At 40.8% G+C, this 19984-nt stretch overlaps 1 protein-coding gene across 3 annotated transcripts in view; it reads left to right on the plus strand.

Moving 5' to 3' along the window:
* Positions 1 to 19984, plus strand: part of asic1b (acid-sensing (proton-gated) ion channel 1b) — a 215503-nt gene that overhangs the window by 161287 nt on the left and 34232 nt on the right. Inside the window, exon 1 of one of the 3 annotated variants that reach the window (XM_034083103.2) lies at positions 16388 to 17204. The exons of the other annotated variants lie outside the window; for them this stretch is intronic. Within the exon in view, the coding sequence (XP_033938994.1) occupies positions 16593 to 17204 (612 nt within the window). The 5' untranslated portion in view covers positions 16388 to 16592. Of the gene's footprint in view, positions 1 to 16387; positions 17205 to 19984 lie in introns of those variants that run through there. 3 annotated transcript variants of the gene reach the window in all.

Raw genomic sequence — 19984 nt, forward strand, 5'->3', positions numbered from 1 at the left:
ATGAAAGATGCATCTAGGTGTAACCCAGCATGCAGCTGGACTGTCAGTTTCATCCTCTCCGGAAGCTTGATCCTCCTCTGTGTGTCATACGTGTGTGTGTTGTACGTGTCTTTGTGTGTGTGTCAGCTTTGCTCAGAGTTGTCAGCCAGTCAAACTACAACTGGCCCCTCTTCGTTAGTTTTGCACACACTCAACTCTTGCCGTCAGTTTAACAAGCTGCCACTGTATTTGATTTGTAAAAAGGAGAACAAACAGAATTCCGACGTAGGTAAATGACTTGTTTTGCTTCAGGGTTTCGCCTCTGTCTGAATATGCTGGTTAATAGCAGCTGATAGGCCTGTGATTCTACGCTGGTCTTAAGAGACTGACATTGAATGTGACTGGTTATCGCCTGAGGAAGTTCATCATGTTACTTATGCTGAATTTAAAATCAAACAAACATAATATGTTGACAGTGTGAGACTTATGGTACAACTTGTCTTTTAGGGATGGATTTGCTCAAGGTGCTCATTTGTTTAAAATCAAACCAAATTATAAAAAACGTGCCCTGCAAAAGGAAATGTTGTTAATGCTGTTGCCAGTAAGGTTTCATGTCGGTTGTAAAGAGTGCACACTTGTTGCAGTACGGTTTGTGAGGGATTTATGTTTGACTTCCCGTACCTAAACTAAATGTAAGCACATATCGTAAAGCCAGAGGGTTGGCCATCAAAATGATATTTGAAAAGCCATCCAAAACGTCTTAACTCGAGGCGATTCTGTTTGCATCAGCAAATGTAATTTAAATGTATGAACTTTCAATCGGCTATGGAATTACCTCCTGATTTGATTACTTTACATAATTTGCATTTATTAATATCATTATTTTAACATTTGAGTGAAATTACAAAGATACAGCTCCTAGTATATCTGAATCACAATGATTTAATGACAATATTTATTGGATTTTTCTAAATTGTTTTGTCAATTACATTTTTTTATTTTCACTCTCATATATCACTTTTGTTAGGAGTATCAATCCGGCTATTATATCATTTTCCTGACCGTGCGTTAACTACAGAGCTGTGGTAAGTGTGTGTTTAACTTAGCCTATAGCATAAAGACTGGACGCGGTGGAGATACCTTGCCGGGTGTTACGGTGTATGTTGGAAGCAGGACCCAAATGAAGATATAAACTAAAAAAACTCCTTTATTTCAAGGCTAGGGATATAAACAAAGACAAAACAGAACACTTACCGACGAACTAGTCATGACACAAGACGAACCAACACTGAACACAGGAAGAGAACAGACTAAATACAGGGAGGGGTAATCACAAGACGAGAAACAGCCGGGCAGGGGAGGAGAAACACAAGGGCCACAGGTGAACACAAGCAGACAAATAGACACACCAGGGAAACTAACGACAGGGGAAAAACACAGGAAGAAGGACCAGACAATATACAAGGAGGAAAATACCCATAACCAGACATACAAAACTACAAACGTGACAAAACATGAGAATCCTGACACCGGGTTTCCTCTAAAGTAAAACAAAAATGCCTACAAGCACTCTAAAGTGAAACGCATGGTATCTTATTAGTTTATTCCATAATGCTGTCCTTGAGGTTGTCGAGTAATGTGAGTGAATCGAGTGGACCAACGTGCAGACGTGGGTTTTTCCAGATGATCAAAATATATTCAGTTCCACTACAGAAAGCAGGAACATAAACCATTTCATTGGGTTTATCACTTAGACCCCTCCATAGACAATTAACCAGATCAGAAACCTTCACAGTACACAAAGCACTGCCTTGCTTCATCTTCCTGGAAAGTGAAAAACAGAGACCAAACTCTGTTTTGTTTTTTTATTGATGCCAAGGTTGCTTGATTACATTTCGTCCTTGGACCCTTCCAAAATAACCCAAGCCACCACAATTTCCTTAAATCATCCCTGTTCTGAATGCACATGACAACCACACAATCTCGAACGCTCAACTCACCTCCAAAAGCAATAAAACAAAGGGATGGATTTAGTTTTCCAAGAAGGATTCATTTGTAAATGTCAGACAGGAAGGGACCATTTATTTCACAAAGAGCCATTCATTCATTTCTCCCTGAGCAGCAAGTAGGAGGCATCGGGCCTGTGGGGTGGGGTACTGGGCTGGCTGTTTGCTATAGCTAGCGGCCGTACTCTGAAAGTCATTCATCAGAACCGTTTCCTCTTTACCCAAACTCGCCCCAGCCCTGCTGTCATGACGCTGGGAGATGAATTAGCGGTGCCATCCTGTGTTTCCCCCGTGCCGCCCCTTGGGCCGTCAATATAAATCTGCTTCCTCCCGCCACAATACTTATACGGTATCACTCGTGAATCCATTCTCAGATGGATGCATTGTTGTGTGGTGGGGCTGTCACCTCACACCATGAATAAACGAAGGTGTCTGAGACCCTCTTCTCGTGAGCACAGGGATGTTAAGTTAACGGAGCTTGGTAGACAATAGATTCTCACCACATGCGAGCTATTCGCAGTATTTAAACATCTGTTCTGGAGCACACTTCTGTGACATTAATGTAGTTCATCTTTTAAGGGTTTCAACACAGCAAAGTGTTTCCCAAGGCAGTGCTTTACACGCTGCTTTTAAACGGCTCGAAGGCTTCCCACTGTGTCTATAGCTTCCCTAATGTACAGTCACTGTAAAATGGGTCAACATGGGCTTTTAGAGAATCTTATTTATATATGTTTATGCTGAGCTCACCCACGTCCAATACATTTGTGCTGATGTACTGTATAGTCAAATCTGCAAAAAAACTACTATACCGTTTTTATACCCCAGATCTTTGGCACTGTATATTAGCAATTATGTGTAAGTCACGCCTTCGTGATGAATTACGTTTGAAATCAAAAACCCACAAGTCTTTTTCTAAAACCAATGAAAATATAACAATAGCATCACAACTATAGCCATTATAGCACCTTACTGAACATTATTTTTGATTAGAGTTATAAAGTTTTCGATTGCTGGTTAGTTAGCAATAAGAAATGTGGTGCTGCAGCACAGGCATGAGAAAAATAAAGAGCTTTTTGAACATTGAAGCATGTAAACATGTCACAGTAGAGGCACAACATACATGTATGGAACATGCAGAATGAGCTTAATAGGACCCTTTGAAAAGCACTGGTTACTAAATCCCTTTGCTAGAAAATTGAGTCATTCAGATTTGTTCAGGTTTTATCAAATTTCATACAGAATCCCAAATATTGTCACAGCCTTTTTTATAATTTCCCGATAAGTGAACCCATACTCCTTGTGTAAAACTGGTAGAATGCCCCTCCATTACATTTATATTCCAATACTTTAGACATCCTTGTTTACTACACCCGTGAGCTATGTTGTACCATTTCAGTATTATAAGTCTGTAACATGTTCAGACTTCGATTATATTGTGTTCATAGCAGTCAAATAAAATGACTGTTTGAAAACCAAGGTCTTTTATTCACAGCGCTGACACAATGGGGCTGAATGTGTTTCATGCTAGTAGTTTAGTTCAGTCATACAATATTCAGCTTTGTTTAAGTGTCACCACCTGAAGCTCTGTGTGTTCACAGGCTTGCAGTGAGCTATACTTCCACTGACTCTCACATCGTTTTTACAAAGCGGCAGTCACCTTACGCAGTATTTCATTCAACCTTACAGCCCGGCCGATTAAGAGGCTATTGGGAAATTGGCCTTTGTGACACTTGTCCCTTCCAGCAGATCATGTACACAATTATCCTCAACATTTTTCTGTAAATCACCACCTGCTCCTCTGTCAGCCCCCGCAGCTACAGCTCCTTTTTCCACCCTGCTTCTCTTCCTTTGCTCGGTCCTCTCCCCTCCCCCCCTTCCTCATCCCTTGTGGATACTTTGGCTGCAAACATTCCCAGCGGGAGACAGGGAAGCAAAACAAGAGATGCAGAGAAAATACGGAAAGATCTCAAACAGAGAGGAGGGAAGCGGGAGGTTTTTTTTTTATTTGATATACTTTATAATCCCCGTGGGGAAATGTTTTCTCTGCATTTGACCCATCCTAGTGTTAGGAGCAGTGTGCTGCCATTTTGAACGGCGCCCGGGGAGCAATGTAGGGAACGGTGCCTTGCTCAGAGACACCTCGGTAGCACTTGGTCTTGCCGGGACTTGAACTGGTGACCTTCCAGTTGCCAAGCCAAGTCCCTATGGATTTCGCCACCACCGCCAAAGGTGGTGTGGGGAACAAAGGGGTGTGTGACGCAGGTTGTCTTGAAATGTTAAGAAACCCATCAGAGAATATGCCGAAGGAGGGGATTGTGTTTATGCCCAAGTAAAAAAGTCAAGGGGTTGTATGCATATGGGGGTAAACAGAGAGAAGTGAGGTAGAGTTTGTAGATTCAGCAGATAGTGGAACGCAGAGAGGTGGTGTTGCCTCCCTTGTGTCATGTAGTTTGTCGCCACCCTGATCCAGACCCTAAATGACAGGTTGATAAAGTGCAGAGTGCCTCCACTACCCAGAGCTCTCACAAACACACCTCTGCTATCATCACATGCAGCCTGACACAAAGAGCAATGTGCAGCCCAAAGGTTTGTTTGCCCCTGAGCATCTACAATCCAGAGACGGATCTCATGTCATTCCGAGGAGAGACAAAAAATACATAAAATAATCCACATCTTTTTTTTACATGTGGCTTTAATTTGAATCCAAAACCTCAGGTAGTAAGGTTGTTTTTGTATCTATATTATTCTCAGCATGAGCGTATATAAATAGATGCAATGGATTTTTTATTTATTAAAAATGTCAACCCAGAGCATGGCAAGGATTTCACTTCTTAACCGTCACTTATTAACGCCACTTTAATAGCTTTAAATAGCTACATCATGGCTGCATGGCTTCACATCAGCCTAAGGGAAGCCTGTAAGGTAGTACACTCTAAAAACGAATTCAGGCAACCTTTCACCTCCACTTAATTAAATGCATGGTTGCAAGATAAAAATGCGAGTTAATTGATTTAGATAAACATTTTAAGTTGCAAACATTAATTTATAAGTTGTGTTGACGTAATAATGTTGGTAATTACATCAACTTAATATTGTGTGTAATTTGAACTCTGATTTCTGCGTTAATTGACTTCAAACTAAATTCAAGTTGTAGTAAGTAATGCAATTGGCTTGAAAACTTAATTGTTCTACATCTTGAGTTGAGGATTTCAAGTCCACTCCCACTTAACATGCCTGGACAAGTTCCCACATTTAAGACAAATAGAAATATACAAAGGACATTTTAAGGTGAGTGTCATCTTTTGATACAGTAGATAGCCCTGTAGTTGCACTGGAGAGGCAAATTGCTGTTTGACCAAAATGAGCAGCCTTTGAACTGTGAATAGTTCTGTGAGAGGATACAAAGTAGTAGAGGCTACTGTGAGCGTAAAAATACTATTGTGATATCGCTTTTTATTCAAAATGAATCTCGTGAAGCAGATCAAGCCGGACATGCTTCTTGAGGTAGGATCGTTATTTAGAGTTGTCATTGAAATGCAAGTTGTTGGCAGTCTCCCATTCAGAATATATTCATTTAGGTCATTTCTCTTTTTTTCCTTTTTCAAAAATAGCACAATACAATTGAAGTGTGCAGAGAACTATAGCCATCCGCTGCCCTGTCGTGTAGCTTGGAGAAAAGGAAGAGGACCTTTTCAAGGAGTTTAGCGACGTAATAAAAAATCTTGAAATAAAATAAAATCCACGGGCACAGTGTAAAAACACAGGACAAAAGCACAGAGGTCAGTTACATTTTGAAGCATATTGCACTTTTGGCCACACCCCAATCAATAATATCTTAGCAACGTTCAGCATGGATAGGTGTTGACAGCAATGGCATGGGAAAAGGATTGTGTAACATTTGAAAAGTGGCTTCTGCTCTTGTCTTACCCAGTTCACATCTTATATGGAACCTGCAAAAAAGATGAGAAGATACACTAAAACTTGCACGGTTGTGATTGACAAAATCTGTCCACATGCATTTAAACACTATGCAAAGTACTCAAAAGCACCTCTGTGTGTCTTCAGGACCACGTTGCCATGACGACACACACATGTAGACTCAATAGGTGAAAACAATACCAGCGTTGCTTTAGCATCTGGTAATAATGGCTCTGAATTCGCTAAGAGTGACAGTTTAAAAAGTATGCAATTACCTAATTCATTATCTCTTATGCGCTAACCTATTATTTAATGTGCTTCAAAAGGACATGAATATCGCCTTCATCAGTGACCGGTCCACCCCAGGATCTGACCATACAATGGCAACCATCGTGGTCGAGGGAAACAAATGAATGAGCAAGCATTCTGCGTTAAATGTGTTCATACTGTTTGAAATAATGACTGTCGGCAGTGCAAACATCTTTGTTACATCTTTTGTCAAATGGATGTGTGTGATCTGCAGATTGGTGGCCATTGAGAGTTTGTTTCTGTAGTTCTACAAAAACTGTACAGATTTGACATATTTGGCACTGGTTTTAAATATGCAAAGGCCTCGAACTTCGTTGTGATGGCAGCCTGTATTTGCTGTGTCCCCATGTCCCATGGTAATATGGCTAATGTGTTTATTTATTATTTGTGGGGCAATTTAAATTTGTGTTATTTATCTTTTTTTTCAGGATTTAAATGAAGCTCAGCGCAAGTTCTTTCAGGAAGACTGGGTGTACATACATTCACTCCGCAGCTGCATATAATCAGCTCATCACAGGCGTTCTCTTTAACCTATTACATTTCACCTCATTCTCCAGCAGCCAATCAACGTGCTGCAGCCAAACTATAAAATGGTTCTCCTCTCTCCTGCAGTCAGCTGTGATTTCAGGTGTTCATGCACCTTATCATATGGCATGTGTCAATATATGTTCAAACACAATGAAGTCTCTCCTGATTGAAACATCATGTGTTGAGATAAACAACTGCAGTTCAAAATAAAAAGTGAATTGCCTAATATTTTTGTTGTGGAATCAATTAATTTCTTTCTTTAAAGGCAAAAACATGAAAGATCTAAGAAAAAAAACTATTGAATACAATATATTTGGAGCAACTTCATTTATAAATGGTTGTCAACTTAAAAACATGTGTTCACAATGACGGTAATTAAGTACATACAACTTAAAATCCTTTTAAATCATACGGTAAAACAGGTTGGAACAACTTAATTTTTGGAGTAATCAACTTCAAAACTTGTGTTTATGCTACCAATTATTAAGTAAGTGGTAATTAAAAACAACTCTGATTGTAGAGGAAAAGCCTTCTCCCCTAACTCAAATAACTTTGTTGCTTTAAGACAATTTCATTAAAAGTTGTCTTAACTCAATAAACATCGATGCAAACTGTTGCGTTGATTTGATTTTCAACAACCCTAATTCCCAGCTCAATTTATTTTTCCAATAACTAAAGATTTTTCCACATGCGAACCGGCAACCAATATTAGTAAACACACACGTGTACAAGCACATATACTACATCTACTTTCTTTATTTGCGTTGTCTGCAGAAAAGAGAAAAACTCCAAAGTAAGCCCCTTGCATACGGGGGAGTGCTCATGCACAGCAAAAAGCTCATAGAGTATGCACTTAGAGACCTGGAAAAATGAGGCAATTGAAACAAGAGTGAATAAATAAATATCAAAAGATTGTACACTGAGAATTAAGGAGACCGAAGAGTTCTGCAAATGTGTAGTTGCGAAAGGTCAGACTATTGGGCATGTAGTTATATCATGCGCTTCAACTTTAAATATGTTTGAATACTCAAAAAAAGAAAAAGAAAATATAGCATGTAATTCTTCCCTGAGCATGTCACACACTGCATGGCAAAAGGTGTAATCCTGTCTGGCGGGCTAAAGACTGATAAGATGTGACTTCTAGTAGCAGCTATTTAATTTCTGTGCTTGTCGTGCCTTTTCATTTATCTCCAGTTTGCTTTTAAACATTCGCTGCTTCACTGGCTTCACTGATTGAAATTGAAGTCTTTTTCTAATTTGGAGAAGCTGTCAAAGGAAATGTCCACCCTGAAAAAAGGCCCTCTTCTGATCACTCTTATTCCCGTTAGCTCCCAGTGATCAAGCAGCTAATACTCTGTGGTGTTTAATCGCCTGTGATGGAATTCACAACATCAGTTTACAAGGATCGGGACATCAGTGGACTGCAAATGTTTTTGTAATTGCATCCCTTTTTGTTTCATTGTAGTGCTGCTGACGGGTCTAAACTCCAAAATGTGTACATAAATATCCTCTGCACACTGTCAGTGTGTTAATGAAAGTCCCCATAAGCTTTATGTTTATCAGCCCAGGGATTTGTCTCTATAACATCATTTAAATGACTTTAGAGGAGACGGATTCACACGTTGAAATGAAGATTGGGCTGTTTAAGACGATAGCAATACCATTTGAGCATTTCCTCTTAAGCTTAGTGTTTTCGAATGCCTGAAATCGTTATCATTTGAGCAAATAAGTTAGCAGTCGTTTTATAGACTAAAAAAACCAGTTTGGGGAATATACACAGCATTGAAAAATCAATAGTCTTTTAGCCAAAGACCGCATTTTTCTGCGCAGCACTAATCAAGGAAACTGCTTTTTTTATAGGATTCCTTTTTTTTTAACGAATCAACCAAAGTTTGAAACAGTGGTTCCCAAATGCCCATTCATAAATTCAAAGTTTATTTAAAAAAAAAAATCGATCAAACAGGATATTTATTCACATCATCACAGATGTATTAAGGCGTACAATTTGTGGCCAAGGTCCCCTAACAAATACCCCTGTTTGTTTCATAATGGGTTCATTAGTGAAACACTTTAACCGCAGTTTCAGAGCATTTGTTATTCTGTTGTAACACATGCTGTGGGATTGTGTTTCTCTGTCAAGCCAGTGCATCATTATCCCTTCGCCCAGACGGATTAGCTTGTTGCTCAGATCCTCAGCTCCGATATGTCTTTCTGTTGATGAGCTGGCTGGGGAAACGGGGTTGAACGATTGCTGCTAAATGCCAAAAGTGTCAAGATCCATCTCTGGTGAATTCTGATGCATGCCCCACCAAACAACCAATAATGAATGCATGTACCTCCCAAATGTATGATTACTTTCTAAGTCTTCTTTTTGCTCTCTATCTGATACATTTCACAGTCTCTCACTTCCTCCTTGTCATGTCTATGCAGCTTTCTTTACATGACGCACAGCTGCAGTCAATCGTATTGATTTCCATGGTACAACTCTTGAATATGTAATTTTGCTATCTTGCTGTGAAGCTGTTGTGGTCCCCGGTTGAATAACCATCCCCCATGGCACCTTTACTCCTTGAAACATGAGTAATCTCCCGAGGAGAATACTTGATTGTCCTCAGGGGGGATGTAATGACGTGTTAAGCCTGCGAGAGGAGGAGAGTGAAAAGTACGATGTCTAAATCCAGAAACATGGAGAAAGATTAAACTGCTGGTGATGCCTGATCTCATCTGTGAGAAGTGCTTGACTCTCCTGTCTTCTTATCTATGTGAACTATCATGTAGTCGGTGGGTGGGTTGGGTATAGACTTGACTAAAAAGGAAGTCAAGTCTCCCTCGGAAATACACCAAAGTAATACTTGCAGTCATGATTTACAACAATATTTCCCTGACTTTAACGCAGCATTGAAGATATATTTCCTTAAACATACAATATAGCTACAGTCTTTTCTCTAACTTAACTTTAACTTTGTAACAAACTATTTAAAGTTGGCCCCTCCTCCTTGGCTCCACGACAGTCGCCAGCTTTAGAAATCGTCAGTCCAGCTAGCTAATGGGTAGAGTATTTGTGTCCAGACAGGAGAATTTAAGGGAGCTTTCCAAGCTTCTAATTCAGACAACATCGATCATAGTGTCAGCCGGGCAGAGCAGAGCCCCGGGGGAGGAGAGGCTGAGGAGTGACAGCTGGAGGCAGAGTGAGGGCCAGAGAAACGCCCAGAAAACAGCAAGACGGAAAGAAAATATAGACCGAAGCCAGGAAAATACTGAGAACACACTCTTCTAATGGGGCATGAGTGATGAGAGAGAGGGATTATTTAGTCTATACATTGTAGTTATTGTTTCTTTAAACATACCATAGATGGTGCAGGCATACAGTATTATGCTTTGTGGTGCATATTGCCAAATCGATTTAAAAATAAAATAGGGAAAGACGTTGAGACACGGTAAAAGTGTAACAAAGAAAAGTGGTTTTAACAAAAAGTTGATGCAGTGACTACACATGCAGTGAACTAACTGGTGAAGCTGATGAGCTACTCGATTACAATAGCTCATTGAGCTTCTCTACATTTAAATTACATAAACATCTTACAATGTGTGCATTTGAGCAAGTTTATCAACTTCATTAAATATGTTGTTTTACATTTTAAAGAGACAATAGGAGATAGAGAAAGAGGTTTGGTTTCCTCTCTACCGTCTGTTTACTCCATACTAGCATTTTATTCAACCTTGTACATCATTTATTTTCATGAAAAGTTAAACTCTCCTTACAAGTAGCTAATTGTCTCAAGACAAATTGAGTATTGATTAACAATACAACAAGCTTTAACAGTTTATCCTTGAGACCATACACCTGTTTGTACCGTCAACATGTCTCATTACTGAAAACCATTTGTCATGGAGATTTGTTTAACTCTGAGGAGGTTAAACAAAAGGTTTAGTCACATGAGTTCACCAACATTAAACTTATTTTTTAGCCTGTGAGCAAATCCAAATATAATATAGATCCATTCAAATTAATTAAAATGTTGCAGTTTTAAATGCAGTGTCAGCCTTCACCCCATAATAGCCAACTCATTTGAATAAGATAAAGATAAAGCAAAGTGCTTATTCCAAACACCCATATAGATTTGCTGTAGTTGTGCCTGAAAAGTTTTAAATGTGCAACGAGGGAATGTTCTTGGTTACAACCCGTCTTTTGCAACAAGTCCTCCAACTCATACGACCAAATGGGTCGATTGTTTAAGAACCTTATTACGACCAAATATGTTGTTTGTTCAAGCGCTTAATACGACCTATAATTACGTTTTAAAATTGTCGGTCTCTCGTGCTCCCGTTCAATGCAAACGTTACAGAGGGTTGTTTATTCACAAATAACCCTCTCTGTAAAATCCTAAATTGTAGGATAGTTTGGCCATTACAACGCTTTATGATTAGATTTCTAGCGAGAAGTATATATTGTACTTTTAGAATCCACGTCCAGTCGATATGTAGGATCTATAGTTTGATAGATATTACGAAGATGATTTGAGATTTCGTCAGGAGAACGTGTATATGCGGCAAGCTGCCATGTAAAGTTACGGGTTGAAAACAGTATTTCCGGTCTGGCCGTTTTCATAATAAAACCAATGATCAAATGATTTAACAGTGATATCTGCACTACACATCCACTAAAAAACATCAGTTTATCCTAGTTAATTATACGACATTAATTGGTTTAAATTCTGTTCAATGCTTTTGTGTTTTTCCCATAGGTTTTTCTCTTTCGATTCTGAGAGACACCTTTCTGTTTTCAGAGGTTTTGATAGGCTAAAATCACGCCGCAATGCACGTCGGGATATGGTGTTTATGTGATATGAAATCGGAAAACATTCAAAAAATAATAATAAAACTTTATTCCGAGTGCTCTTGCTTTTCTCTTTGAAAGTCATCACATAACGGCAATGCAATACATATTACATACCTGCCCTAGATATGTATTTATAGAGCCCTGATCAGAAGACCTTTTGACAAACTGGAAGAGATGCCGCCAAAACTGAATACGTGACATGGACCATAAATATATCAACAATTAAACAACATCTTCCATTTCTTTTCACACAATACGTCTCCTTGCAGTATCAACACTAATTCGGCTGACTTTTATATTTGATCCAATTAGTAGATAGGCTGTGTTTACACCATAACGGTGCACAGCTGATAGAAAGGGACTTTTTTGTAGTTTTTAAAGATATTACTGATTTTCTGAACTACCTTTCCAACTCCTCATGCAGTTGACTGTTACAGGTCTATACAAGTTCATGGTACAATGCATAAGCTTCACATCGAGAGACTGAAACTGTATTTTCCTTTACCGTTCTGTTTTAATTTCCCAATAAAGTTTATAGTCATATTATGTACGATATTATTATGTTGTATTAACTAGACCACTGGTCTAAACCGCACCTCCTAGTGGTTAAAGCACGTTATTGAATTTAGTTGTAGAATAAGTTATATTTGATGAAAACATTTAAATATTAAGAGTAGCCTACATACAAAATAGGGGTCAATGATAGAAATATAGAATGGAAAATATCAAGAAGATACTGTAGTGATCTCTACAATAAAACAATTTAGTGCAGGACGTCCAAAGATATTAACAGGAGGATGTGCAAAACAGACAAACTGATAAGGCTGAATTTTACTCAGGTGTAACTAAAGTCTGATTTAAGGGTTGTTTATATTTCACATCATTAATCAGAATCTGCAAAGTAACAAAAATAAATGTAGTAGAGTAAAAATACCAGGTTAACCTCTGAATTGTAGTGGAGTAGAACAAAGTAGTACATGCTGCTGTAACAAAAACATTTCCCAACTTGGGATCAATAAAGTATATCTTATCTTATCTTAAAGGAATGGTCCACTCATTAGATAATTAATCAAAACTTCAGTATTTAGTGAAACGTTATGTTTAAACCATACCCTGAAGAAATCAGCGATATTCCCCGGTAAATAATGATTTTATAGCTCTTTTTTATCAAGACCTGTATATTCCGTCTGGCCGCCGCCATGTTTGCCATTTTCAGTAGTCACGTGATGGTCGTGACGTCATCCATGCGTTCACTTTGTCAACACACGGAAACATGGTGGAGTATTTCAGTTCGGACTCGTCAGCAGAGGAACAAGTTTTGAACAATGTGAAGAGATTGGATGGGGGAATTCAGCCATACATATCAGTATGACAATATGACACCCTCTGTCCTTAGACCCTCACATCGTACAAGGAAAAACTTCCGAAGAAAACCCACAGTTTAAAGGGAACATGGGAGAAACCTCAGGGAGAGCAACAGAGGAGGGATCCCTCTCCCAGGACGGCCAGACGTGCAATAGATGCCGTGTGTAAATTGAAAAGATAATACATTTGCAACATAGGTAGTCCAAATGTTTGGAAATGCATGTGTGTATAATGGGAAGATGATATAAGATACTATATGTATGCATGTAGTACCACCCTTGCTAGCGATTCCCTCTCTAGTTTAGCATACTCAGCTTCGTTGTCCCTGGCCATAGAATCACGATTTTATGGGGCCGGAAAAAACTGGGGGAAAATACACACTAGCCGGTACTACGCTATATGGAAAGGCCACCAAAAACTGTCCTGGCCTGGACGCTAAAGGACGTTAAAACGGGGCTAGCCGCTGCAATGGAAATGCGCTATAACATACCTTATTCTTACTCCGAGCACTACTTCTGCTCCTCCGTCGCTTCACACTTGTAGAGGGCGATTTCTCAACTGGCCGAACTGGTGTCCTGGTCGGTGATGACACCAGAAAGACCGATGGTACTGCATCTCCATTAAGTAATGGTTGTTCCATAAATCCCATGTTATGTTTTATCATACTCTCAGAGTAGTCGTCCGGAAATTTGAAATGTTCGCTGCATACATGAGCCTGTGAATCTTTCGGTTCGGGCCCGGCCACATTTCGCTAGCCACTGCCTCCGAATGTACTTCTTACGCTTACCTTTTGGCAACAGATGGAACCGAGCATTCCGTGGATTGTTCCTATCAGAATTGTGGCAATATTTCGCGATACAGTGAGGCATATTTGAAGAGAGAAACTACAGTAAATAACATGGAGATCAACGTGTCTTCGAAAACCAAACGCATGGTTTACGTCACGTCCGGAAAATGGCGGCGCCCAAAGTGTTGATGTTATTTCGGTATATAATCAGTTTAAAATCACTGATAATGTCATCGGATTAAAAAAAAAAAAAAAGAGACTGGCAGAGACTGGTCTGTTTTATCGGATGATAATTATTTAAAAATGAGTGTCATGAGCATACCATTCCTTTAAGATGATCGATGGCTACTGCCATATTTGCAAAATTTGCTTCTGAACCTTGACAAGTGTATGTTTCCGGCTTATCAATGAACAACAGGAGGGGTAGACATAAAACCATCTGTTAAATAAAGCTCTTCTGACCTTAGGTGTCATGAGGGTATATTATTTCACCATTTATTAATTATATGTTTTACAATTGATAACACCACTGTGTTTCGTATCCCCTAAACCTCCAGGGTGTACACGTTTAATACTGCCAACTTCTAATTGTGGGAAATACGAAAACGTCTTATAAAGAGACGTGCCATATATTGCGAAACACACAATAGCCAGCATGTGTAGTTCTGGGGGGGGGGGGGGGGGAGGGAAGCTGGAGCCGGGGGCTGGACCCGTCCAATTCCAGTTTTGGAAAGTCTGCCGTGGTTCCATTCCATTTCAAAGAGCTGTTTGACAGCGTAACCTTGTCGCACTGCCACTCCAACATCCAATCACAGGGCTTGATGACTAATCACGGGGTTTGTAAAGCAAGGCGGATGTTGTAGTCCCAAACGATAGCTGGGGATTCTGGGTAGTGTAGTGTGTTCGGAAACTGTAGTGTCTAAACTCCTAAAAAACTATTTGTTTCTCTGACTCGAAGGTTAAAAACACAAAAGCATTGTACACCATTTAAACCAATCAATATTGTGTAATTAACAAGGATAAAGTGATGTTTTTTAGTGGATGAGTAATGCAGATATCACTGTGTAATCATTTAACAGTGAGGGGAATATATCCGGTTTTATTATGAAAACTTCGAGACCGGAAATACTGTTTTCACCCACGCTAACTTTACATGGAAGCTGCCGCATATACACGTTATCCTGGCGAGACCTCAAATCATCTTCGTAATATCTATCAAACTATAGATCCTACACTTCCACTGGACGTGGATTCTAAAAGTACAATATACACTTCTCGCTAGAAATCTAATCAAAAAGCATTTTAATGGCCAAACTGTTCTACAATTTAGGATTTTCCAGAGAGGGTTATTTGTAAATAAACGGGAGCATGTTGTTTCTTACACGACCACTAGAGGTGCTACACTTTAAAACGTGGCTATGGGTCGTAATCTAAGGTGCTTAAACAATCGACCTATTTGGTCGTTTTTTGTAGGAGGACAGGCTGGTCTTTTGGTGTGACTGATTGCCTTTTTCTTTCTAACTTTTCTGTGGTCACTATGTTCCCAGATCTCAGCAATCACCCAGGTTGCCAGACACCAGATTTCTCCTCTAAGCTAGAGAAGGGCAAGACTTGAACAATTGATTCACTCAGCACACCTCAATTATCCTCTCCTTCTTCTCTCACTTACACAATTTCCTTCTCACCTCTTTTCCCTCGGTCCCCCGGTAAACTAGACTTGTACACTCGCACAAACCCACTGTGACCAGAAGAAGGAACTGAGAGTGAATCAGGCCTGCATGTTGTCTGGCTTTCGCTCTGGATTTGAACACTGTGATGATGAGCAACCAAGCGTGAAACACCACTTAACCAACACCCCTCTCGAGAGGAAGATGGGGTTCACAAAATGCTTCGTCAATGGTGCATTCAAGCCTGTGTTGCCTGCCTGAAACAGGTTTTCCCTCAGCCAAACAGTGGCACTGCAGCATTACGTCTATGTAAGGCTCTCTGGGATTATGGGAGATGTCTAATGATGTGCAACATGATTTGCATTCATTTACCCAAAGCATCTTGACCCTTCTTTACCGAAACATCATCAGGGAATTGACAGTCGGAAATGTCAGAAACCTGAGTGCCACCAAAACATTAGGTGCCCAGTGAGTGTTTTTCTTCACTACAATATTTAAAATGCATCTCGTGGAGCGGTAATGAAATAGACTGGAGTCTCTACAGCATTGCCCTCCATGATGCAGTGCTCAATTTTGAGGAAGAATACAAATTGTGAGTCAGAAGGGATTATCATGACTTGCCTGAATGTGAATTTGTGTGTGTCAATTTTGCTATATGTACTTTGTGAAATATACGCACCTGTGTGTGTGCGTGCGTGTGTGTGTGTGCGTGCGTGCGTGCGTGTTTGTTGTATGGGGGTTGGAGGTGGATAAGTGAGATATGAATGTCTTTTTTTTAACTATATCCATTGTCTCCGGAAAAAAAAAAATCTTGTAATGTTGATGAAATAATTCCCCTGGTATCCTGTTGCTGCACAGTCGCGCACTAAATCATTCTGAAGAACCCCACGACCCCCGACCCTCCTCCTCCTCCTCCTCCAGCTCACCCCTTGGACAAGCCCAGGGTGCGCTGTGCGACTGACAAAATACTCCCCCATCACCACCACGAGCTGCCGCTCATTGCCCGCGAGGCGCGAGCTCGTGCGCTTTCCTCTTTCTCTCCCTCTCTGTTTCTCTTTTTTTGTTACTCTCTCTCCGCTCTCCAAGTCTCTTCCTAACAGCATCCATCTGAGAGTGCGAATCCGAGATCAGTCTCATTTCACTGTGACCACACCGGGACCGATGTTCAAAGCGCGCACAAGCCTTCGTCCAAGATGTGCCAGTGCACCTCATCTGGATCCAAACCGAGACCGGGCTCCCTCGCCGAAGCCGGGAAGCTCTTCCTGAAACACACCACCCTACATGGCTTGAGGCACATCTTCCTCAGCGGCTCGTACCCGCGGAGAGTGGCTTGGCTGCTGACTTTCCTGGCGGCTCTGGGTCTGCTCCTCACCTGGTCCTCCAACAGAGTCCGGTACCTGCTCTCCTCGCCCGTGTACAGCAAGGCGCACATGGTGTACGCCAAGCGGCTGGTGTTTCCCGCGGTCACCATCTGCAACCAGAACCTGCTGCTGCCGCGGCGCATGAAGAAGACGGACATATTTAGCGCGGGGAGGTGGCTGGGACTTTTCGGTAAGAACTGGCAGGTGTCCCCCGCCGCAAGAGAGGCACTAATACCGCTGGGCGATAATGGAGGGAGCGAGGGGGACGAGTCTCCCTGGTCCCCGCTGTCTCGGATTTTGGACTTTAACCACTTTCTTCCTCCTCCGCGGGAGTCCCAGCCGTCCATGAGGCAGCTGCTGGACCGGCTGGGGCACCAGCTGGAGGAGATGCTGCTGTACTGCCGCTACCAGGGGGAGCTGTGCGGCCCGCGGAATTTCAGCACCGTGAGTGTGTCGACAAAGTTAAATTGTTTGCTCGAACTTCCCTCCCTCCACCCACCCCTCCCAACAGGTTGATGCAGCTTTTAGAGCAGGATGCCGCTTTTTCAATTACTGCGCTGAGTCAGGAGGTGAAACGTTAGTAATTGCCTGTCAGTATATTTTATGTGTTGCGCGGACAGATATCAACTCGCTGAGCAATTAATTTGAATTGAACACAAGCAGAAGCAGGCACCAGGCTGCACACAGGCGCGTACCTCTGCACCGATGCTATATGCGCCTTAGCAGATACATTACATCTCTTAAGCGTATGCCATATAAATGCTGATATAATATGTATTAATGTACTTATGGTGTGTTGCGCTCCTTATAGTGTGTACAGTGATTTATCTTACATATTTGGATGTCAGCTCACCATATATCTCCATAATCTGGCTGTATTATGCCTGTACTGTAACTAAATTGACTGATTTATAAACATTGGAAGTGTGCATAATATTTGCATATTAAAATGGATCGCTGGATGCCATTTCTTAATAGCATCTGTTCTTCTCTCCTTCACTCAGTTCCCCTCTGTTTTTGTGTACCATCACCCAGGGCCGGCCCTGACTAATTTGCTGCCCTAGGCAAGATTTTAGCTGGCGCCCCCCCCCCAAAAATGCAGACACTCACTATGACTTGCGCATGCATGCACGTGCACGGTTGTGGCATGACCACCAAAACAGAAAGATATGGACACAAGATGTGTGCAACTGTATTTAGTTTCCTATCCATGTGGACATGATTTAAGCGGGGGGGGGGACCTCTAGGGGGGTCCGGGGGAGTAAAAAAATATATATTTTTAATATTGAAGTTAAAAGCATCAATCTGGTGCACTTTGAGAGCAACATTGGGAGATCTATGGATACATCTCTCAACACCCATATGACAGATTGCCTTTTTCTTTATGGATATTTTACAAATCATTCCCCTTTTAAACTGTATTTCTTGTTTATTAATAACAACTTTTTTTACTGTCATATAGTATTTTATACTAAGAGAATAGATGAAAATCTATTCTCTTATTTTTTTATAACGATCATAAAGATGTGCCTTTACCTCACTGAGCTGAGGTTATCAGAGCCTCTCAGTCTTTCAGGAGAGAGCTCTCTAAAGCTCTCCCCCCCTCCTGCGGCCACTTACACAGTAAATTCCAATGTTAATAAAAGCTGTATACGTTTTTTGGGAGTTTGATTTATTTTAAATTAACACAAATATAAAATTAAAACCTATAATTGCACACTAAAACCATTATTTCAAAAAAAGAACTATTTCACATAAACCTCTGGTTTTGGGGCGGTTGAACTTGATTTTTTGGGTGGGAGGTGCGCCATAATTTATGGCGCTGTACGCAATATAGGTGTAGTTCTGTTAGTATAAGATGTACTTTGTTGATCCAAAATCGGGAAATTGTGTTGTTATGAAATACATTTTTTTTTTTTTTTTTAATTATAACTTTTTTTTAATTTTATTTTATTTATTTATTTTCGGCGCCCCCCCATAGATTGATGCGCCCTTAGCATTCGCCTATACTGCCTATGCCAAGGGCCGGCCCTACCATCACCCACATAAATAAACACTGTGCCATATTATGATCGTCAATTCCACACCAAACAATATCAAAATAAGTTTTGTTTTATTGAAGATGCTCGAAGTGTGTTCACCATATATGGTGGGAACTGGTCCCTCTATTGTCTTTAATCACTGCGGGATCAATGTTTACAATCCTATTTTCGCAAGAGAGCAATCAGCCCCTGGTGAAGACTTTTGATTCATTTAGCCAAGCTTTACAACACACCCCGATACTGTGATGGAAAACAGTTAGCGCTGGCACCTCATTGGTAAACTGCAGCCCCATTGATTGCACTCCATCATCGCTTGGAGAACAATGTGAGAGCTAGCCCCCCCCTTCTCTCTCGCACTTCATTACCCAAATTTGTTTTCAGTTAAGTAGATTTCTCTGGTATTCGAAAAACTGTTTGATGTTAGAAATCAGATTGTTGCTGTTTGCAGCAGGCATGACTGAAAGCCGTTTTATTTTTTAAGGGAAAATGTGTAATTTACTTGCCTGGCTTGGTGGCAACCCTCCTCAGGTTCAGACTATATTCGCAAAGTAATGCATCAAACAAATGCTTTTCTTTTTCTTTCATCACAAATGTCTATGCAACGCAACTCGAACCACAAAACAAGTTATCACAGTCAAACACATTTATTCCTACCAATATGTTAAGGAATGGTGTGCAGTATTTTAAAAGGGTGACCAAGCAACAGCAATCTATTTCAAAGATAAGCTTGATGCCGATGTCTGTGTTTTGGGGATATGTGCTTGTGCATTGATAATCAATGATGGCCTGCTTGGCCTCAGGGCTGCAGGAGCTGTCGGCATCATGAGCCAGACCAATATAATCAGTCACACTCGAGAAGTGAGGTGTGGAGGAGGGAGGGGAGTCTGTCTACATACAACAGGTCACATTATGTATTGACTTGTTTGCCAGTTCTCTCTTGAAACCTAAGTTTGGTCCACTGGCCTCATCAATCCATCCCTCCCTCCATGTGGCTGCACCATCCTTCTTTATCACCACTTTAACAACAAATGCTTAATTCTCAACAGGTAGGCCTTTCCACAGACAATGATTTAACTCACGAAATCCCTCCAAAAACATGCAGCGTGCAAGCCTCGGTGACCCTTGTTCGCCCTATTGATTGACAGCTTTCCCCACCTAAATCGTACAGGGAAGTCTAACTTA

This window comes from Pseudochaenichthys georgianus, chromosome 5, assembly GCF_902827115.2.
Source record: "Pseudochaenichthys georgianus chromosome 5, fPseGeo1.2, whole genome shotgun sequence".
In the NCBI taxonomy this organism is placed as follows: Eukaryota; Metazoa; Chordata; class Actinopteri; order Perciformes; family Channichthyidae; genus Pseudochaenichthys; species Pseudochaenichthys georgianus.